Source organism: Pomacea canaliculata, linkage group LG1, assembly GCF_003073045.1.
Source record: "Pomacea canaliculata isolate SZHN2017 linkage group LG1, ASM307304v1, whole genome shotgun sequence".
NCBI classification, from domain to species: domain Eukaryota; kingdom Metazoa; phylum Mollusca; class Gastropoda; order Architaenioglossa; family Ampullariidae; genus Pomacea; species Pomacea canaliculata.
Genome location: NC_037590.1, coordinates 39,864,160 through 39,888,045, shown reverse-complemented (window position 1 = coordinate 39,888,045; position 23,886 = coordinate 39,864,160). Strand labels below are relative to the sequence as shown.

The following is a 23,886-nucleotide window of genomic DNA, read 5'->3' as shown; positions in this document are numbered from 1 at the left end:
GTGTGTACAAATATCCCTTTAATCACGCTATGCATGCATACATGACATTAGTTTAAAAGCAACCCTCCTGGATCCATAGAGAGTTAGCCACCTGAGAAAATAAATTCTTCTTCCGCAAGGTACTCTATAGACTTAAAAAGTCTGTTGTGTGCTGGAACATTAAGGGGAGCTTTATCTTGTAACTAGCACTTGTTCTTTTTTTTTTATTTAACCAGGGGATTTTTTTTTGTAACTTTTTTTAGCTGAACACATCTCTCTGATTTAGAACTGCATACTGGGATTAATTAAGTTGGTCACTTGTCAAAAATATTTTCTTCCCTTGGAGAATCAGCAAGCCAGGTTTCTGGTCTTAGGTGATCAAGCTTTGGGAAATGCTTCTGTAAATGCAGTTTTATTCTTTCACTTTGCAAAATTATTACATATGAATGAATGGATGTCTGAAACATTAATGCATGAGTCTGTTTGGCAGATATGGATAGGTTATGGTAGTTTTGTGCTTTCATATCGAGCTGCCCCAAGAGATTCCTGACAGACTGGGAAGGAGTAATGGTGGATCCAGAGAAAGTGGTGTGGACAGAAGATCTTTAAGCATGTTCAAAAGCTATCGGGATGATTTCAGTTTTGTCTTTGTTGAGCTTTAATTTTTTTCATCAACATCCAGTGTTTGACAGAATGAAGAGTTTGGCAAGTGCTAGTGGACAGTCTGTGGAGTTTCAGGGCAGTCTTTGTTGAGCAGTGCTGATGGTAATCTGATTGAAATAGTTCTAGGTGATTGTGAATAGCAAAATGTTGTAGCAGCTGGTGAAGGGCGACTTTCTACAGAATCTTAGAAAAAGAAGGCTAGAGACTGGGTGGCAGTTCTTTTGGTTATTAGGATCAAAGTGGGGTGACAGTGGCATCTTTGAAAGGATGAGAAACAGAGCCTCTTGACAAGGAGATATTAATGTTCTTGGTGATAGCCAGAATCATTTGCTTGAGGCACTTGAGCAAGATGGTGGACAGAGCACGGCATTAAAACTATCACCAGTTCCTTATTTTTTTAAAAACCTATATAAGATGCTTTATTGTCTTTAATCTATGACAACTATATTTTATTGATTCTTGTGAAACTGAATGGAGGAAGAACTTTTTGTTACCAAACTAAGTGCTTGGTATTCACATTTATACATTTACAGGCGTATATCATGTTAGTGGTTTGCCTTCATTGCATTAAAGTGCTACAAAAAAAAAAAACCCAGAATGGTAAATATTAAAAGTACACACAAAACTTGTCAAATTAATGTACTGGTATTCTTAATTTCTGAAAGGTTGATCTTATTTTGCCCACCCTGGTTTTGTTTGGATTTTTTTTTTTATTTTTGAGGGGGGAGGGTCTCTTTGGGCGAGGTCTGCAGCTTAGGGTATTTTCATGCCACAGGGGCTGATGACACAGGAGACTAGTCATCCAGTCCCAGTCATCCAAACTACCACAACACAAATTTAAAGAGCACTCAAGAGCATAATTGTGTTTTATCAAATTTCTCATTAACGTAAACCTAGAATAGTAGGCACAAGAATGCAAAAACTTGTAAAATGCATGTTCACAGTAAGTCGCAAGCAATCTAATTCGTTTCTCCATGTTAAATTACAACTGATTGGCAAGTGAACAACTTCATTGCTGTGATATGATGCAGTTTAAAAGAGATATCTCTATAGATTTCAGGTTTCTAGCATTCTCTATAAAGTTTGAGCTCAAGATTAAAAATCAGCAGAAGACCTGACACATAAATGACACAGAAGAAATTTAGAATGCTGTCTTAATTCTGTAAAAGGTCCTGCAGCTAATGATCATTTTTATCAGTGTACTATTGTAAAATATTGTTCAGAAACTATTGACAAAAAAATTATTTCACATACAAAAGCGATTTTAAAAAAGACATCCACAAAGTGATGGAGAAAGCGTAGGCTCATTTTGATTGTGTTCCTTTTGCTGGAATCAAACAGAAGATATGAAGCAAGTTCTTACTTCAGATTATTCACGGCAATATAAGTTCAACTTTGTATTTTTGTTCCTGTGCAGTAAATCTGAACATTTGCACATGAGCTTTGCCACGTCAGCTGATTGGCTTAAAAAGAGAACAGTACACCATACGCCATGCTACCCTCACAAAGAACAAATACACGACAACTATAAAGGCTGCTACAATGTCATTATGGCATTTGCTGATAAATCATAGGCATCTCTAGATATATTAATATTGGTTTATCAGACTTCTAAAAAAAGTCAGTAAATTTACAGCGTTCCCTCAAACTAAATAAAACAGAGGACACCATTAACATCTCACATTTATGCCAAGTAATTTTTTTGTTTGCTTCGAAAGTGCAAAAATATGCTGGGCTACATAAAATGATTCATCCTTTATGCAAACAATAACAATATACAATTCACTCAGCAACATATAATCAATAATAAAAATAGTAGACTGTAAAAATTCAACTAATAATCTGTACAATTACAAAATAATCACAAGTACGCCAGTCAACATTAAAATTCTAAAAGACTGCTGCTTGTTGAGGTGCTGCAACTGAAAACTGAGAACAGAGATAACACTGTGACATAGATAGCAGAAGATCTCACTATCTGTTCAGTGTGCTCATAGATCTCAAGGCACACTTTTTTGTTTTGCTTTATACAGATGGGCCATTTCAAAAGTCTTTAGCACCATGGATAATGGAAATGTGACATTCATTTTTCACCCTATGACCTTAGTGTGATAAATGATTCATATAAGCTGCCTTAGTAAACTGCATGAGTGATCATAAATGGAGAGCAAAGTGTACAGCCATTCAAAAATGAGAGTTTAAAAAAATTTAAAAAAAACCCACAAAATTTTAACAAAAGAAAATCACCACTAGCAGTTTTAAAACCAGCTGCTTTAGTTAGATACAATCAAATAAAAGAATTCCAAACTAGCACACAGACAAAAAGTCAGGACAAATTTCTTGACATTAGCTAAAATCGTAAAAGGGGCAAGGGTCAGCAAGGAATAGATCTTAAGTATGTTTGCTGGAATTTGAGGTAAATTTTTAGTCTGTAGCACCCTCTGAACATATATTTCACTAGTCTGAACAACAGGGTTATTATACAGCCATGTATGTTCCTGTCGTGAAAAAAAAAAAAAATTATGACTTGGTATTTTTTCAAAATTAAAAAAGAGATGCAGTCGGCATGATGTACCATTTTACACTGAGGAAAATCAACAGATAAATTGTGCATTAAACTGCTGATGATTACTAGGGTATGGCTTACAGAAGGCATAGCCCAGTTTTCTCCTGCTGCCATTCACCTCCTTTCCTTATTATCTATTTCTGTCCACAATAGAGATAGAAATTTAAACCTTAAGCAGGCAAACTTAACATGAAACACATTTAAATGCCCAGCATTTTTCTACCATCTTTGCAATGATGGAAACAATTTGTTAGGCAAGTAAAAATAAATAATAAAGCAATGCTGTAAACATGTTAAAAATATTATACAGGTGTCAAATGCCCTTTCCCTTTCATGGGGCTTTCTCGTTTATGTTGATATTACGCCAGTCGTTTATTTTGCTCTTGTACCACTGCTCTCACCTTTGTGTGTGTGCGCTCTCATGCATGTGTGTACATATACAAGAGAGAAAGAGAACTTTCTCTACTTGACTGCAGGTCTATGTCTATCTACATGGTACTCATACCATTCTTGTGGGGATAGTGCGGAGATGCACAAATCAAAAGATATGTGTGTTTACATATATATATATACGAGAGATAACTGATAAATGCAGTTGTCTGCTTTACTGATAAATGTGTAATGCATACCTTTTGGGATAGTCAAAAGACCAATTTATCAGCTCTCCCCCCTCCCCCAATCTAAATAAAAAGTTGACAATACAGTAAAGACAATTATTTTTGCAATTTGATACTCTATGCATTTCCCTTAAAAAAGTGTGTTTACTGATATAATTATCAGTAACCTTACTATCTCTACATCAATCCCTGCAATCACAAAAACAAAACAAACCTAAAAACACCTGTAAATCTTAATAAATACTCAAATACTAGCATGATCTGTTTCACTAATTAAAATCAAAAACTGATCAAAACAATTACAAGGCAAGAAAAAAATCTTCACCTGTATAGCAACAATCCATAAACAAATAACTATTCTGATGTGTAGAAAGCACTCTTCTCGAATATAGTGCTGGTAATGCAGAAGACTTTGATACAGATTCATCAAACCCACGGTTCTGCCTTGAAAAAAGGAAAGGATAAAGCACAAACAAGTCGGACTCTTTGGGGATAAAGATAAAGATTAAAAGGCTTCATTCAGCTCTTTTACAATCGCAAAACAAAACCATTAAAAAAAAAAAAAAATCATGAAACAATGATGAGATCAAAGAAAAGCCCCTGAGTAACATTATTAAATTAAAACATGGCATTTCAAACACTGCTAAGAACTATTACAAGAAATGGTGATGTGTAGTTTAAAACGCATGGCTCTGTCTTGGGTGTTCATGAAACAAATGCAGATATGTATTTGGCTGACCTTGGAAACTGCATACATGCAGAAGTAAAATAATGTTTACATTCCTGAGAACAGTGACTACACAGTTGAAAACTGTAGTCAAAGCACTGACCCCATGCAATAATGAATCAACAATGAACTTGCCTAAAAGAAATTTAAGTATACAAATTGGTTGAATTTCAACAGTTTCAAAATGCTTATTTCTCACCTTTATTTAAAAAAAAATGTGTATCTTATCCTATAGATTTAAGTTTTAGCATTTGATAGAAAGCAATGATAGTATGTAAATAAAATATTCTATCATAAATAAGAGGGAAAAACCCCCAAACCAAGCCTATAATATCCTTAAAAAGAGAAAATGGCTTGGCAACACCCTTTCCCCTATACTCTGGTCCATAGCAGACCCAGAAAGCAAGAGTTAAGTTCTTGTGCCTCTCGCCCATCAGGTCAGAATGTTGCATAATCTTTAAATGGAAATACTCATGCTACAACATATTTAATGTACACCACAAATCATTTTGTCATAGGCAAGAGAAATGAAAGGGACCATACACTATCTTATCAAATAATAAACCTGTATTTTGCAGTGATAGAGCATTAGACTTCAAATTGCACATAGTTTGTAAAGAGATCCTTACACCCATCTCTGGTATGGGCCTGTGACCATTGGCTGAGGATCAATCCATCGTGTGATGATGGAATCGGTGGTGAGCGCCTGGCTGTGTCTGACGGTCGTGTCCCACAGATATTTGTACTGTGCGGCAGAAGTCTTTGCAAAATCTACTACATCCTCTTCCTCCCCATCCGCAGTCTTTTTCTTCCGTTTCCTGCCAGGTTTCACAGCGACCTCTGCTTCTGCAGCTGTGGCCCCCTCTTCCATCAACTTCTCCATGCGCTTCTGCCGCTGTGCTTTTAACTTGTGTTCATACTCATAGTAGCCATGGTGAGAGTAGTTGAGATTCTTGTGCTGATAGAAAACTAGGCTAATGCGTGTGGGCTGATAGCGATTAGGATTTTTCAGGGCTGTGGTAGCATGAACTTCCCGTTTAGCCACTTCAAAGAGAACTGCCCGATGGTTGAGTGCAATGGCTACCCCTCCTATGCTTGGATCGAGAAAATTCTCTTCATTAGTTTGCCATTCACACTTTACAACAGATGGGTCCATCATGGTAAACGTGGGCTCATTGGGTCCCTGTCCTAAGGTAGGCATGATGAAAGATCCATTGGGTTGCATCACAGGATGGGATGACGATGATGAAGAGGAAGGATCATTGCACAAAGAAGGGTTTTCCCCATCACAGCTTGCCTTGGCACTCAAGAAAGGGGTTTTGTCAGAGAGGGACTCACCTTTATGATTATCTGAGGTGGAATGTGAGGTGATGAAGGGATACACCACAGATGCAACAGACACCAAACTTGGTGCATGCAGAGATGCTAAGCTAGCAGATGACTGAGTGCTAATAGCTGGAGTGCTGGTTTGCCGAGGAAGGGAGGTGGCAAGTGAAAGACACAATGAACTTTGATCTGATGCCTGGCCATTTACAAATGCTGCCTCTGAGAGAATGTCCAAAGATGAACCAAGGACAGTGCTGACAGACATCCCATCACCTTGAGCTGATGCAAAGTGTGCATCTCCATGAGGCAAGCTTTCAGATGAGCCAGAAACTTGTTGAAAAGATGCAATGACACTGCCAGCATTGTTGTGGCAACTTATATTAGTCAAGCTTTGAGCATCGCTAGGACTGTCAGGACAACATCCTGCTTCAACTTTGATCCCATTCATGGTATTCTGAGCAAGTGGAACATCATCCTGGGAATCAGATGAACACTGATGCTGTGATGCTACATTTGCTGCCTGCTGCATAGGTTGTGGTGAAGCCTGATGTGAATTTGTTTCAGGTTTGCACTCCCTATTGGCACTGACCCCTGAGATCTGCTGATCTATCATGGCAAGTTTTTGTGCTGCTGCCCTTTTGTCCGAGAAAGAGGTTGGAGGGAATGTTCCATTACTGTAAAAGTAGTCCCACACCTTGTCGTACAATTGTGAGGGTTCAAAAGATTGAGACCACGTATCTTCATCGATGCTGGAAAGATTTTCTTTGTCCACAAACGAAGCTTCCTTCACGTTCTGACTCTTTTCTGAAGTGTGCATAGCTGAATTTGTGGCCGAATTCCCTGAGATGGTTGATGCATCAGGTAAAGAGTTGCTTGAGTCATGAGAATGAAGAAATGATGTGTCCTTCTCCAGACTGCTGGGTGTGGTGGGAGTTGGTGGTGCAGACGATGCATCAGCCTTGCTACCCATGATGTCAGAACCTGTCCGCTTGCACTCAGATTTTCCTGGACTTTCCTTTTTAGGGGTCCGACCTCGCTTTTTGGGAGTGACAGGGGATGACCTTGTACGTGCTTGCATAGGATATTTGTGAAGAATCTCTAGTGACCCAGTTTTTATCTTCTCCATCTGCCCTTCAGTGCTACCATACTCGTCTGTTTCATCCAAAACATAGAGAGGTAAGACATGGAGCTGCTCATCCTCTGGTTTGACAAGTTCACGGTGTTTGGTTAGTGTCACCACCTGTTGACAACAAATACATCTGTCAAAACACTAGCTGATTCTGCTTGAAGAGGTCGGGTTGGCTGATTCTAACATGCATGTATCCATATAAACATATGTAAATGGTACAGTACACTTTTACATAAAGCAGAGCAAAAAGTGAGAGAAAAAAAACTATGGCTAAACAGATGTGGAGAGTGAAAATGAAAAAGGAAAAAGACTTTCATACCACAGTGCTTCCATTCTGCATATTGTGGAAGTCCTTATGTGAGTGTGCACAGAAGTCAACACATGCCGTCACACCAGAAAATGGTCTGCCCTTTTCCTTCCCAAGTCGGCACATTTTGGCTTGCTCCTCAAAATGCACCTGTAACACGGCATCACTTGTAAGAAATATTGTTTTATTGGTGAGCCAGCATAAGAAATGTACCAGGTTACACATAGTACCATTTTGATATAAATTTTAAATCCTACAAATTTTGCTGCAAGACTTCTATTTCACTTTTGAGACTAGAATGTGATTTTGAATGTCTACAAACAGATGCATGCTTGTGAAACACAAGACATAGTCTCATGTTTAGGGCAAGATTTCATACCCAAAAGATAATGCATTAAACAAAGATTGCCTAATGGGAATGTTATTTTTCAAAGTCAATGAATATCAATACACCTATAACTGTTTAATGAGAACACAGGATAAAGTTCATCTTCAATGACGCAGGAAATAGCATCCATATGTGACCCACCATACCAAAGTGATTCTCAACTTACAGCAGTTTGGTAGCTATAAGGTCCAGAAAGGAAATTAGGGTTAACTTGGTAATTTTCATTATTTTCAGTCTCTGCAATTATTGATTTGAATATTAATCAATCAGAAAATTTTTCTGCGAAAGTTTAGGAGAAAACAAAACTGGTCGTTGACACCAACACATCCAATAGGAGAATCTGATACTGAATTCTCCTTGATAACAAACATAAAAATACTATACTATAGCTGATAGGCAAGGCAGCTCCACCAGTCTCTGGTTACAAACAGAAAGGGAAAAAATAATCTGAGGAAGAATAATTAGCTTTACTTAATTCCAATCAATCTTCGATTCTTCTACTTTTAGAACAAGGAGAACATGAAAAATTAATTACAGATTATTTTGGGAATGAGAACATTGCAGATGACATTCTGAGTGACTTTGAATTTGATGAAGGAACTCTTAAAAAGAACATTAATCACTGAGAAATAAGTTGATGTACCCCTTGTGTAATTTGTCTTTTGAACAGAGAAGACATGAATTTTTTTGGAGTATTCCGTTGATTTTTTTTTTTTCTGTGAGTGTGCACTGATTGGAATACAACAACACTTTTCTTCCACTGCTGTTTGCTTTACTAACAGGGTAAAGTACTAAAAACCTATAAATATTCAACCTTATGCCCTTTATGTAATTTGAGATGATGTAGCTTGATATGTTTTATCATGTAAAATTTATTACAATTTGAATTAGAAGTACCCACTGGCTAAGGAAAATCCTTTGTGGGATTGCTGAAAAACTTCAAATCTGCACACTTCAAATCTGTATAACTCATTCATTTTTGGTATTAGAAGGACAATTTTGGTATCAAAAGAAACACCAAAACCTGTAGATTTAAAATATGTAAAAGTTAAAACATCTCACACATTTGAGTTGGGACTCATTTTGTGATGGCAGGTCAAATATTATACACTAAAGTGCAAGGGAAAGAGGAACTCACCAATCATCCCTACATCACTTACAAGGCAATGTAGGTGAAAACAATGGGATGGGTTGGGGAAAGCTAATTTCCTGAATTTGCATGCAACACCTTTGGCACTACAGTTTCCAAAGGCCCAAGAGGAACAGGAAAAATACTCTAAAACTTGTGCGTCTCTAGACAGAAAACAGAACATGGTGAAATAATAAGAATTTGTCCAGACCAGCACTGCAACCTTGAACTTTTTATAAATTACCTGATTTCTATAGGCATCAGGTGCCACAGCCTTGTACAATGGTGCTACTACTGTTGCCAGATCTTGCATATGTTCTTCCATCTCTGCCTCCTGTTTAGAAACATTGATGGTGAAAATGTCTGCCAACTGAACCAGCTACAAATGACATACAAGGAAAGTTATCTGTTAAAGGATGGCTTGTTTATAAATGCATATTCAGGAGAAGCAAAAAGAAAATTAAAGAAAAGCCATCCAAGCTGAAGGCATGCACCCATCCACGTACCTGTATTTCTCCCAGCTGACCCAGCTGTTGAGCAAGTGCCTGATTCCTCCCCACCCCCCCAAAAAAAAGAAGGGTTGGGAAAGGAAAGGCGGTAATAAAGAGGAAATGGGCACTGCCCTCACAAAATAATATGGCCCCAAGAAAATGCTTTATGACTCTCCACTCTACAACAATCATAAGATTATGAGATTTCCTTCACCTTTAAAGCCTACAAACATAATTTGGAGGTGGGGATAGTTAACTGAAAACATAGTTGGATCGAAAAAGCAGTAAAAGAGGAGGAATGGAGAAGCAGGCAGTGTGTGTATTGTAGTGCACAATGTCAGGAAAGAAAAACCCAAGTGAATTTTAATATCTTGCACGTTTAACAGTTGAAGTTTTTTCCCACAGGCATATAGACAGTGTATAAATGATATGTTATCTTCGAGGGATAACCTTGACTTTTACATCAGGTGAGTTTTAAGAAGTAAATCAATGGTGAAATGTTCCACACAAACTGAGACTGAGAAGGAGGTGTAAAAATGGGAACAGGAGTTTAGCAACTGTCGGTGAGTATTCTGAGCAACTCTCCATTTAAATTGCAGCTGTTAGATTCTAGCTGTATTTGTATTCATGTCACATATTATGACTCTTAACTAGCAGAATTAGAAACAAAAAGAGTACCTTCTGTGTATCTTTCAGCTTAAATTTGCGTGCTGTGTGACTGCGGCCAAATTTACATCCATTGAAGTACATGCTCCATGAGCAGCCAAAGGAAAATGAAGCTCCACGTCGGATAAGGTCTACTCCCTGGCATGCACATGTTTTCCTGGAAAAGATATGCTGCTGTCCAAGTTTAATGCATTTATAGAACAAACTTCGAACATTTACAAATAACCAGTGAAAATTAGAAATACACTATTTTCCCTGAATGCGAGATAAGTCAACATATGCAATATGTACAAAAACTGCAAAATATATCAGTTTTTTTGTTTTTACAAAAAAAGCCTTTCAATAATGTTTCAAACTGAATGCTCCAGCCACAATTTTATTACTGCATAAGTCAAAATGTTGTATTCTAGTTTTAGAACATTAACATGCTACAAAACATCTTCACAAGTGAAAACAGACAATTCAACATACTGTTCATTAGTACCGCATCGACGATCAGTTTCCATGCCATACTTGGTAAGCATTGATACTAGGTAGGTATACAGGCTGTCTGCTCTATCTGTGGTGACTCCCTCCCATGCCACAATAGCCACAATGATGTATGCTGCATCACAAAAGTGACCAGGTCGTTTGCGTGTTACACATAAGTATTTTTCATGCACACCAGACCTTCGAATGATCTGAAAATAAAAAAAATTATTATTTTTTTAAATAGTGAGGATGTCGTTAAAGAGTATTACACTGAAGACTAGAAATTACAAGATTTTAATCCAGAAATTCTCATGCTTTTTCCCCTATTCAAACCAGACCTAGCATCTGCCGTTAAAGATTGCTGCTTCTTTTCACCATCTCTCAACTAGACACAACAATAAAAAATATATTATAGCATCTTAATTCAGTTTCAAATCATTGAAAGTGATACAGTCTTGTGGCTATATTAAATCTGCATTGTTGCACAGGGCTTATGCGATGTCAGTAAGTGTAATCAGATGCTACACAATGTCCTGCAAGGTGATTTGCCATTACAAGCATTATAATAACTTTTCAGCTATTTTTTAAGCAAAACTTTTGATAGAAGATTCCATGCGACCACATTTGTGCTGATGGTGCTTACCTTCTTCCCATGAGTGGCTACACTACAGGGGCACACATGTGTTTTCGCATGCCTCTATGTAAGCACTTTGAGTCCAGCTGATATGCTAATTATTATTATTAAGGGTGTGTGAGCCATTATGTGGTTGGAATAGCCAGAAGAAAATTAATTACGACCTTTGTAATTTCTCCACAAAAGTGTACAATGTCATCACACTTCTAAAGTAGTATACAGTGTCATACTTCTACACAAATTTACCATACTTAGTGACAAGGTATGTTTGCATTTGACACACAAGTTTATGTCACTAACAAGTCAATACAATAGGTAGCTATAAACATCACATGCATGTATGCATAAATATTTGAGTGTAGGTATATGTAAGATAACATAGAGAAATCTATGTTTGGATGGGTCTGCATGTCTGTGATTATGGTAACACTTTATCGTACTAATCATGCATCGTAAGTTTGAATTTGACAAATATGATGGAGGTTTTTCTTTTCTTATCTTTTCTTTTTTTTTGTCGTTGTAAAAATGTCAAATGTAAGGTATTAAGTTTATAGTTAAACCTCCAGCTAGATATTTTAGGCATGCTGACCTATGAAAAAATAAATTTTTTCACACTGCACTAGATATGGCTTTATTTTAACTAAACCTCACAGTCATAATTATCACTATCATACTAAACTATGCACATACACTGAAATCAATATACTTTATTACAAATACACCTATGCACCAGAAACACTAATGGTCCCATCTACACTTTTAAAATATAAGTGAATTTGATTCACCCCACACTTATAAAACTCTATCAGTGCAGTGATAGCTGTGTAAAATAAACAATAATTGGAACAAATTATAATTATAGTTTTTATTTTGTTAGTCACTTAATTTCTTCTATTTTACAGAATATTTGTGAAAAATCTGAAGGATTATTGGATCAATACAACTATTACATTTCATTCTTTTGTTTTGGATTACAGTTGTGACCAAAACTTGAAAATCAAATCAGTAAAAAAAAAAATAAAGTTGTCAAATGGCTTCTAATATTTAAAAAAGGAATGTACAGAACAGTATACCATAACAAAAAAATTAGATTAAACTATTTTAAGATGCACTGAAATGGAGATTTAAATTTGTTAATAGGTAATTTCCTTACATACCCATTTGGCAATTGGACAGCCCTGAGCACTGCGACCTTCTTTGCCAGTGTAATGGATCTTCTCAATGCGAATAGCATTGCCTGATAGACCAGTTCTGAAATATTTTTGACACTTTTTTAGCTCAAGACTTCAAAATCTTCACATAACATCATAAAGGTGAACATTGTTTACCTTTTAGTCTCCTGTTTTTAATTTTGGGAACCTATATAACACAAGTCTTCACAAGCAGAGGCCAGTCCGCATCTTTATAAAAACTTTGCCTTCTTCCTCTTACAACACTGAGTATTTTTCCTTTTTTGTTTTTTTTTTTGGTGCTTTTTCCTCTCTTTCTCTCTCTCTCGCACATCCACCCACAAATTTACCTTTTTTCCATAATCTCTCGAATGGCCACCAGATCTCTGGCTGTCCCAAGCTGTGTATAGTAAGGTCCCTCGACACTCTCATTATAGACATCTATCACAAAAAGACTGAAACCTACACTATGACATAATGAAGTATGAAAACACAGCAGTAAATTAAATATATCCACACACAAACCATTTGTAAAATTATTAATACTAATATTCTTACGGTAAGAATAAACAGATGCTCAAAATTGCAACTACAACAAAAGGAACTTACAAAAACCCTAGTCCAATTTAAAAGAAATAAAATGTGTGACTAGAGAGCTAAATAACAAAAAGTGTAGTGAACACTCGGATCTGATTCACTTACAGGCTGAAAATATTTATAAATGCACAGAATAACAAGTACTGCTTTTCTATATAACAAACTATACTAACCCAGATTAATAGAGATCAGTGACAGTCACTAGATCTTAAGCCAATAAACAGATTAAATCAGAGCTATGCAAACATATTTATAAAAGTCAATAATTTATATAATACAAAGAAGTAAAACCTCAAGCTAAAACTTACAATTTGGTCCAAGGCATCCACACTGGGGTGCAGTTTCCACTTTGTTGTATCTCAATCGGTCATCAAGTTCTTCTTCCAGATTCATGGGTGCAAGGAAAGGTTCCATTTTGGTGACAGGTGAGTGGGCTGGCTGGCTTGGTGATGGCAAAGACTGATTAGGAGATTGAGGCAGTCTACTGGCTGAAGGCATTTGCCAGCAAGTTGATGGCAATGGCTTATTTGGAGATGGCAGTGACTGGACAGGAGACTGTACAAGATATTGTGGGGATGGAAGCTGCTGGCTGGGAGATGAAGACATTTTGTTACTACTGTAAGTTTGTGTGCCATTTACTTTAACTTCGGATTTAACCGAATTGGCATCTTTCAATGGAGAATGAAGATTTCTGGCACAACCTCCAGGAAAACTATGGGCAAAGTTTTCTGCATATACAGGTGGATTCTGATTTTTTACCTTGGGAGACCTCTGCTGTTTCTTCTTCCCTCCATTACTCTCTGATAATTTCTGCTTGTTTCTAGGAGATTTTTTCTTTTGTTGCTGCTGTGGTAAATCCAATCTCTCAACATTTATTTGCTGGTGCATGGTACTTAACTGGCTTTGTACTGGCTCTACATGCGAGCCAATGCTGTTTGCAACCAGCGCATCAAAAGATGGTAAAGCTGCTGAATCATGTAGTCTGATGGGACCTGCCGGACAGTACAGCTTGCTGGAACTGTGTGAGCAATTCAAAGAGGCACTTTCACAAGCTAGTTTAGATGGAGAAGTTGCGCTTAATGATGAAGGTAATGTAGACTGGTGATGTGAAAAATATGAGTCTTTCATTGATATACTACCATTTAATTGTGGTTTCCAATCAGTGCAGGCAGTGGAGACTGACACGCCCTGACTCTTCATATTTCTAATTAGTGGTTGATGGTTGTTTGCTGACTGAGTAAAGTTTACAGCTGTGTGGGGAATAACATCTGAAGTGCTGCAGTCTCCTGAAATTTCTGCTGACCACTGTGTAGGAGATGTCCCTTCAGAAAGCAAAGAATTATGATTGCTATAAAAACTGTTCTCAAAGCTGGGCATGTTGACTGCCTCTGATTTTACTGATGCTGTGTGAGGAGGGGACAGAAGAGTTTGTTCGTCATAAGCACTAAACTGCATAAAATGTTGATTAAAATTTTCTGAGCTGGTAGAAGATGTCCTCAATGTATCAAACTGTGTTGATGATGACATGCTGTCTGTAAGTTGAAAGTTACTACAAGGCTGCTGTGCATACGTGGTGCTAAGAGAAGGGGATGGCGTTTGAGAGGTCTCATTTTGGTGAGAAAATGATTGCTGAATGTCAGGCTCACACAGTGATTGCGATACAAGCTTATCTGTGAAGGTCTGCATTTGGGTAATCTCAGGAGGATTCACCACAGAATTGCAAAGCTTGTCCGTGCTACCACTATAGAAAATTCCAGATGATGATGCTTGCTGACCATTTTGACTGGTAACATCCTGAGAAGCAGGCTTCATCTTGGAATGTTCATCCACACTGCAAGGATCTTGGCTTGATACACTAGAACTTGTCCACTTTTTGCCTTTCTTCAAAGAAGCCGTGAATTCAGCTTTAAAACCTGACGAATGCAAGCTATCACTCAACCCTTTTTTCGCTACATCTGTTTTCAGGTTCCCAGCAGTTGGTATGCTGCTGAGCCGTTTCTCCATGCTATTTGCAGCAGCTGCAGTGACAAACTTCCTAGCCTCCTCCTCTGCAATCTGAATGTGCTGAGGCTTTGCTGTGCGCCTCCGTTTACAGGGGCTTGGAGAACCTCTGGCCTTTTCTCTTTCAATGATCTCCATGACTTTGGAGAGTGGAATGGAATTTGCTTGCTTGCTATTGCTATCTGATTTTCCAGTTGTTGCATTGCTTGAGCTAGGTCGAGAGCTCTGGGACTCTTGAGAACTGCTTGTCTGTCTCTGACTGCTAGAGGTACATTTCACATAGTTCATGTTAGAAATGGTGCTATTGGACACTGTTGTAATAGTGGTGGTTGTGGGTGTGCATTGGACAGGCAAGCCCCAGAAAATGCTTTCCGAGGGCAACACACTGGAGGCCTTGGCTGATGCAGATGGTCTGACAGGCAGCTGTGGAGCTGCATTTTTGGCACACAAAACACCAGGATGATTATCCCACAGGTACTGAGCATTAGAGTTGGGAGGGCCTCGATTTTGCAATGATGATAATCCAGCCTTTCCAGCTCCTCCATTTGGATCTGAACCAGCATTTAAGATATTTTTCACAGTCTTTTTAGGTTTCCGTTTAACAACTTCATTTCCATCTCCACCTGCAGTTTTATTCCTTTTCTTTTTCTTATTTGTCTTCTGAGTCTCACTGGATTCAGTTTCAGCTACTAAATTCCATACACCATTTTGCATGGGTGTTACATCCTGCTCAAGGTGACTTAATACAGCAAGCTGTTCTGGAAGTCCTATTTCTGATGTCTGAGCACTACTGAAGTTGTCATTTTGTTTTGTAGAATGAGTCATTTTAATTTCTGAATGGGGATGTTTTGTCTGATCATGGTGCCATGTAGGCAATGAATCACAGGTAACAGAATACTGAGATAAAGACAGTTCATTTTGATTGGGGTAAAAGCCATTTTCAGGAGGCAGGATTTTCCCATTGGAAGCCACACTCTTCTGTGCTGAGAATGTCTTTGAATACACAGATATCCGAGGTATACTCCTTCCAGAAGGATCCCCAGTTCCAGAGTTTCTTCCACAACAGCATCATCCATTGGAAAAGCATAAGGATCACAAGAAGAGTTGTCCAGCAATGCTGAAGCAATAAGGTTATTCATGTCGATGCAAACCGATGACATCCACTCAGAGATCAAACATGCAACTGATATATATATTTACATCTATTCACTTCTACCAGTAAAATTCCAAAGAACTTGCTTCCTTAGTTTCAGTTCTTGCTTTGGACTTTCAACCCTGTTCACATCAACAATTAGATATTCAATGTTGATGGCAGCATGTATAAATCTCCTTTCATACAGGAAATCAGTGAAGACGTGAGAAATCTGGCCTGTGGATGGGTTAATGTTTAAGACCCAACATGGATTACAATTCTGTGTTCCCTGCTATGCTTGTGTAATTCTGGTCCTTGGTGCTCTTGGGGCAACTGATGAGCTCTTCTCTTTTTAAACAGCTCATACTCAATCCATTTGTGCCCCATGTCCATGTCTTCTATCATGCTAAAACAAACAAAAAGCACTATTATCAAAGATTTCAACCAAATACCCAAACATGAACATTATTGCTTAAAATTATTACAGCTGGTGAAGTATGTAGACAAATTTTTAAGTACTTAAACACAACACTCTACTTCAGGTATGCTTGGGGGAGGTCACTGAAAAAGATGAGAAAGAACTGGATAGTATGCACTATGCAGAGTCTGCTCACTGCTGCTGAAAAAGGACCTTGTCAGCCTCTGCATCCGCTAAACATAGGTTAGCCAGTACTGGACAAGGGAATGGGAGATTCTGTAGATCATTTTAATGGAGCCATTGATTAAAAGGCATCAAGAAAATTTTAACTATAATTATGCTATAATTATGACCCCTTTCATTTAAATGTCAGCCCATTTGCCTAACCCATTATATTTAAATTTTACTTTTAACAACATGTAGGGATTTTCCAGAAATGGGACTGTGTGCAAACAGTTTCAACATATTTCCTCTACAGACTGATTTCCAGCATCATAAAAGTTCAAATATTACCTATGCATGACTTTCATCATGACAGATATTTACAAATTGCTATACTGCCTTTCTTGCAATGTACCTCACATTCTATTTTAACCCATTCTATTTAAATAGAATGTGAGTGTTATTGTTATTTTAACATTTATAGCCACAAGTAATAAAATAAGAATGAACATACATTCTCTCTTAGGGGAGGTGGGGGGGGGAGCAGATTAACTGGTTAGAGCACCCATGTTCCTCATAGGAATGTGGACACTTAGCCAGTTCATAATGCCTGACCATTATAACTAATTTATACTGCACAGCCACCAAAACACTAGAAAGCAATGAATTAAAAAAGATGATACATTAAAGCTTCTACGATTCTGTTATACTGTGCAGCATTACCCAACCCAAATGTCAGTCACAAATCAATGAAACCCACAATTCAGAAATGCAACAAAAAAACTCTTAAGTCTGATTTCTGCATGTTCAAGCACAGATTAATCCACAGATCAGAAATTCTTAAGTAATGTATAATCTGATAGCTAAAATTATTGTTTATGTTACAAATGATACATGACAAATAATGACCTCAAATTTGATAACTCGCTGACAGCTGCTTTCAAGATGGACAGAATGTCTAAATCAGTAAACTGTTTTTCACTGTCTTGAGTTTCAATCGAATGATCATTACATTCACTGGAAAAATAGGTGCAATTCTACACTCCAGCAAAACACAGAATGAACAACAGATTCACATTCAGGTTTAAAACGGACACCAGCTATCAAAGCAAATAAAAAATGTGCACAAGGTACACAATGAAGCATTACCTGAAATTTAAACACACATAAACATGTAAAAGAAAAGAGCTAAACCTTAACTGAGATGAAGAATCCTTCAGTCTTGTCACCCCAGCTGTGAACTACTCCCAGACCTGTTCTCAGTGGCCTAACTGCTTAGCCCAGCCCAAGCCTTGGAAATGCATGAATTCAATCAATAATGCTGTTTTCCTAAGCTGAAATGAGGATGAATCACAGCAAAACAGGCACTAGGAGCTAGCTGTCTAGTTCCCACTCAACAGAATCTGTAATAGGATATAATGGCTCCCTGCCATACAATCTTGATATTTATGCAAGTCAAGACTGCTCCTCTCATTTCACAATGAATAAATACAGTGCGTGGAATGAGTAAATGAAGAACTTTTGATTCATGAAGCATAGTTATTTACCAAGAATGGTGACCATTTTAAAACTTTTATTTCTAAATAAATAAAATTCTTTATAAATCTTTTGTAAGCCTTCAAAAACCTCAATTATGAGAAGTAAGATAATAATGACATTTATCCTAATTTATTATTGTCAGCAGAACATTGACAGCATCATAGTATGTACATCTGTTACAATATTCCACTGTGAAACAGATGATCACAACTAAGCAATCGTTTATAGCCTTTGGAGATCACTTTCCTCATTTATATGGGTGAACAGCCTGTTTTTGTTAAATGCTGTACTTAGCAAACAACAGCAAATATGAATTATTGCCTATTATAACTTTAAAAATTTTTGTTTTTCAAAATGTGTTATTAACAGGACATTCTGGCTTCAACTTAAAATGAAAAGTGATTTATGCTGACAAGAGTTTTACAATACTAGCATAGTACAGCACACTCGAAAATGTGCACAATTACGAAAACTGTATAGAAATTTCAAAATTCAATAACTTTTGTTTGTAGCTTATGGAAGCAGCTATGTGTGTGTGGCCAACACCAGCATCCACATGCTTACAAAAGCTGTAACATATATTTATCGCCCAAAGCCCACAACATTTACAAAAATAAGGTCAATTTATGACCACTCATCTTCTTGCCAATTCTACACCTAAAAATAGCTTCACAATGAATGTAGCTATAAATAACATGGTGTTTTCCAAGATAAACTACTGCTAGAAATTCTACATCTGTAAAGCACTTTACATTAGGCCTTTTTTTTCGCATTAGCTAAATGGGACTTCCTGTCAGCTATAACTGAAAATTACTCCAAGCTGTTGATTCATAAGAAACAAAATGTGCTGTCCATAAGTCTTTTTTTTTAACACACCAAGACAAGTCCTATGTTAGACACAATACTGACTGTAGCAACAGATCATGTAAGCATGGGTACTTTCATTGTTTTATAAACTCCCTTTTATGAAATATTAACATATAATTTTTCACATTTATAGTGCCATCAAATATCATTTTTTAAAATATTTATTCTTAAAGCTCTGTTAGATAACTGTTGCTAACTGCCATAAGAAATGCATTTTATCATTTATTATGAAATGGGGACCTCTGCTAGTCTTAAAAAAGTTTATCACAAAAAAAGCCACCCACTATTTTTTTAGGAAAGGTAAAAGGTGAGGGTTGAGCTTCATTTTGGATATGCCAAATTCTAAACACAAACCACTTACAGCTCATCACCCCTTTAGACACCTTTGTCTGTGAACAATCAAACCAGTAAAATGTGAAAAGTGAGCCCATTTCAAAAACTGTCTTAAAGCTTTAATAGAATTACAATATTCAATTTTACAATTCCAATCTTCAAATGAAAAAGTGAGCAACTGTATTTTAATACACAAAATATTATGAAATATGTAACAATAGAAACACAGCCAAAAGCTGAATTTTTTTTTAGGCTTTCTCTCCTTATCATTCTTTCAAATACACCAAGTAATAATAGTAAGCAAAATTACTGTAGCCAACAATTCTACTTTTTAATCATTAACTCATTATGTTTTTGTAGTGTGTAATGCCAGCACCAACAGTAAAGTAATTAATAGTTTATGATTCTGAATAATGGCATATTTGATGTTTTAAATCGTAAAAATTTCTTATATTTTGTATGCATTAGGTTCTAGCACTGCAAGTTGAACACATCTGAGATATGAGTTCTAAACAAATCTAGAAAAATGGCATATCTAAACAAATGACGTGTAATCCATCTTTGACAGACTTTGTTTTTTGTTTTCCTTTTCCAGTTTGAGTGCTCTTATATCATACTTCATGTTCTTTGTATGCACAGCACCAGACATCACTATGTGGGTTTCACCGTTCTCCAAAGCTAACAACTGATTTAATGAATTTAACTCCAGTCACCATTTTTATGTTGGGTGTAAATGGCCATAGAACTAACGGGCTAGGTGGGTGGGGTACTAGCATATAAAGCAGAAATATTAGTACTATCGCTGTTCTACTTTTAATCCAAAAACTATAAACACTGGGTTTTAAATCATACACATTTGTGAAGCTTTTATATCGCCAATATTTGAAAACGAAGAACGTCATACCTCACTGGTAAATAAATAAAGCAAGTATTTCTAATGGTTAAAATGATAAAATAATAGCTGTATTACACATTTTTAAAGCGATGATGTATAGTTTTAAACGCAGTTTGTTGTTCGCATGAGATCCATTGTCGTGTATTCGCGTCTATTTTTAGTTGGCTTGGTGAACTAGACCAGACAGGTTCACAGAAGTGGGGTACCCGCATTTGCAAAACTATCTAGGCCAGCTGCTGCGTTTTCCAAACAAGTAATCAGGCCACTAGCCGGACGAACAGAACTGAGACGCAGGCTTTTAGCAGCACATTACGAAAGCTATGGGAATCAAACAAAGAAGGGAGACATCCCCAGAATGCAGCCCTTGCTTCCCTGGGTCATCCATATTGAATCGACCAGCAGGGGGACAGCAGACGATTCGCCGAAGAAAGGAAATCGGCAGGCACTTAACATATCGCCATGCAACTCGATAAATCCAAGCAAAGCACGAACTTAATGCTCAATATACATCCTCACCTTCGCAATCAGAGTGTCGGGCATAACAAGCGTTTTAAAGCCATCCACGAAAACATGCTCACATTCGCAATCTCTCATTGCACTCCCGACCCACACAGACGGCACGTCACGTGACCTCGTATGCATAGATTTTTTTTTCTCTCTCCTTTTCCTTGAGCCGCGCGCGAGCCGGCACGTTCGCTCCTACTGTCTGTCCTTGAGATAACATATATACCAACGTAGTATTTACTACTGCAGTACCTAGCAGCCAAAAAGTTTTTTAAAAAAACACAGGACATGGGGTATATACACGGGTGGACATAATTATGTGTGAAGATGGTGTCAACCACTTTCTTCTGTCAGATCACAGTCTTCTATAGAGGTCCGTGGTCTGATAATTATTACTTCTTATTAGAATCAGATACCTTTAAACACCCCATGTAATAAGCAACAAACATATTTTAAAGTAAATAAATCAAAGCGGACTGTTTTCTCTTCCTCTTTGTGGGTGTTTACGCGGCTCGATCAATTGTTCATATCCATGGGTGATGAAAACATCTAATAGTACTTATATACTTCATGCCTTGCAACAATGTGTCTTTGTTGTTGAGGAATGAAGTCACGCAGTTGTCACACACTAGCTTCCGCTGCTCAAGCATAACTAATGTTATTTCAGGCTTTTGTCGAGCGATCCGTCAGCTCCTCTGTACGACAGCAGCAAGCTTAATTAGATATATAAGCTGACCTACCACACTGCCGCATCATCAACTTTGACATCAAGCATCTCGGCTTAATTTTGTTTGTTCAACATTTCTTCAACGCAGCACTAGAGAATTCCAATAAGGTCTCAGATTGGCAGGCCGAACCGGAAAAGACAGGCATCCTGGTACCAGCAAACGGTCAATTTGCCACCAGGATGTTTACTACATCAAGGTCGCCACTTTATCGCACTGAGTGAGTTGTTAAAATGAGACGAAAAAAATATGAGGTGGGTGGTGAAGGAGAATGGTGAGAAGAACCCACGTGAAACCTTTTACACCCAGGGATTTAAATGCGATGCGAAATGTATTGTCTGCACTAATGCGGAACCTCGATTAGAACTATGAATAATCTGTTTGATAAAGCAGATTAACATGTAGTTGTCGCAAACAATGGAACTCGAACCACATGTAAATCACATGAAGACCTCATGTACAGCAGACCAACCTGGTCCTCAATACTTAAGATATATATTAATGTCGTTACATTTAGAATATTTAAATTGAAATCTTTAGATCGAGACGATGCATGTAATGGAGGGAAGCTCCCCTAAATTACAGGTGGTTCACACATTATAAGTACTGAAACCGTATAGATGCACAGAGGTCAAAAGCATCAAAAGTTGCCAAGAATGGCAACAGAATGTATTACAGTGGATAGCGATCAGGGTTTTTTGTTTACATTAGAAAAACAACTGGAACGGCGTTGAGCCAAAGCTCAGAACTTACAAGGATGGGGAAAAAGAAGCACTGCTTAATTATGTTTTAATTAAGTTTAAACTACAGGTGCACTAATTGTAACATCAACATTAAATATGTTTCCTCGGTGCCAGGATTGTGCTCTGTTCTCAACAGTGTTGCCCTAAAATGTCAAATGCAGTATTCCAATGAATCTTTTTTAGGGAGCTGAATTTGAAATTCAAACATTGCTTACACCAACCATTGCTTTGCGAAGGTCAACTTCACAGGAAAGTCTGGTGATGGCGGGAAGGAAGTGGGCGAAATATTGACAAGAATTATTCAGCTCATGTTGCTTCCTGCGTTAGGGTTAAGGATGCCTCTAAACCTACAGTATGCAGATTTATATGACCATGTACATGGTTTTTCATCATTGTGTTCATGGCATTTCTGCACCTAGAGTTGAGACGTACCTTCATCCTCAGAGAAGTGTCACCTTTGACCTCTATATCCGTGGCCGTGCCGTCGGCTACGTAGGTTCAGCAAGGCTGTAGATCGCACATATAGTATTTTCTACACTAACGGGGCTCACAATCAACTCTGAGTTTGATTACAGCTTTCTTTTTTTTGTGATTTTACACATCACTCTAAGCCTTCCTTCGACGGTGGGGCAAAGCGCTATATAAATCAACTTTATTTTTATTATATCCTGAAAATAAGCTGTAATGAGAGTGACATTAAAACATTGAAGTGTAGGTAAAACCGATCGCTCATATGGTGGGCAGATAAAGTGAGTGAAATGACAGATATGACTGCATATTGGAGATGTCCGAACGCCATTTGTTGACATCGAAGCCATAAATCTTTCAGGCCCTTGCGCCCTTTCAGTCTTCATAGATGCACATTAATCATTGTCCAGAAACTAAATGCCATTGTGAAAGCACGCGAGTTTCAGCTTCCGGCATTTACGCACGATTACAGCATGATTATATCTGATAAACCTGTTTACGTACGATAAACAAGTGTTTACGCCTGATAAATAATTATATGATGGCTAGGCCTAATAAATGGGTGCTTCTGCACAAGTCCTTTTGGACATTTCTATTTCATGTTTTCTACAGAACTTCGGGTCACAGGTCCTTACATTTTCTCACATTTCTTATAATAAATGCTTTATCTTAACTTCGAGGCAAAGTTATTGCATATTTTCTCGAGAACTTTATGGAAAAGCTACATGTTTTATAGAGAACTTATGCTTACAGCTGATGCTGGTTTTCTCTAATCCATCCCGCAATGTAGGTACTATGTTTTCTCTAGACATTTACCACAGTGAAAAAAAATGGGTTGCATGAGGGTGTCGTATAACACTTTTAAAGTAATATCGTGCGTATAATTATGTTCAGAGGATAAATACTTCCTAGGGTGTCACTAAATTACACTTCCTTGGAAAATGTGTACATTCTTTCAACAACAATATTTACCTTGTGGCTGTTCACGTTGTAATATATTAATTTCCTGGACGAAGGACTTTGGACAGAACAACATGAAACACACCATTCTAACGGTACTTCCGTTTAGGCTCAAAATCAGACATCAAGCAATTAGAAACATCAGGCGTAAAGATGAACACAGGGGATGAAAGAGAAATAGCACAGATATACTCCTATAACAAAAACATTTGACCTTCACATGGACAAATAAAACTCTTGGTTTCAGTTTAAACAATGTCTTCAATCAAACAGGGAATTA

The 23,886-nt window shown here is 37.4% G+C and overlaps 1 protein-coding gene across 3 annotated transcripts; it reads right to left on the bottom strand.

The window, feature by feature from the left end:
- Positions 1-1,492: 1,492 nt before the first annotated feature.
- LOC112563243 (methylcytosine dioxygenase TET2-like) lies at positions 1,493-21,451 on the bottom strand. Of its 3 annotated transcripts, none has more exons than XM_025237079.1 (9): positions 21,270-21,451; positions 13,168-16,398; positions 12,613-12,703; positions 12,251-12,344; positions 10,460-10,668; positions 10,001-10,145; positions 9,076-9,165; positions 7,327-7,464; positions 1,493-7,118 (listed from the first exon to the last, which is right to left on the bottom strand). In XM_025237079.1, exons 2-9 carry the CDS (start codon positions 15,683-15,685, stop codon positions 5,178-5,180), a joined length of 5,226 nt encoding a protein of 1,741 aa, XP_025092864.1. In that variant the 5' UTR covers positions 15,686-16,398; positions 21,270-21,451; the 3' UTR covers positions 1,493-5,177. The 3 variants fall into 3 exon arrangements, with proteins under 3 accessions (XP_025092864.1, XP_025092856.1, XP_025092873.1); XM_025237071.1 differs by lacking the exon at positions 21,270-21,451 and adding an exon at positions 20,723-20,877; XM_025237088.1 differs by lacking the exon at positions 21,270-21,451 and adding an exon at positions 17,767-18,105.
- Between the last annotated feature and the right edge of the window lie 2,435 nt (positions 21,452-23,886).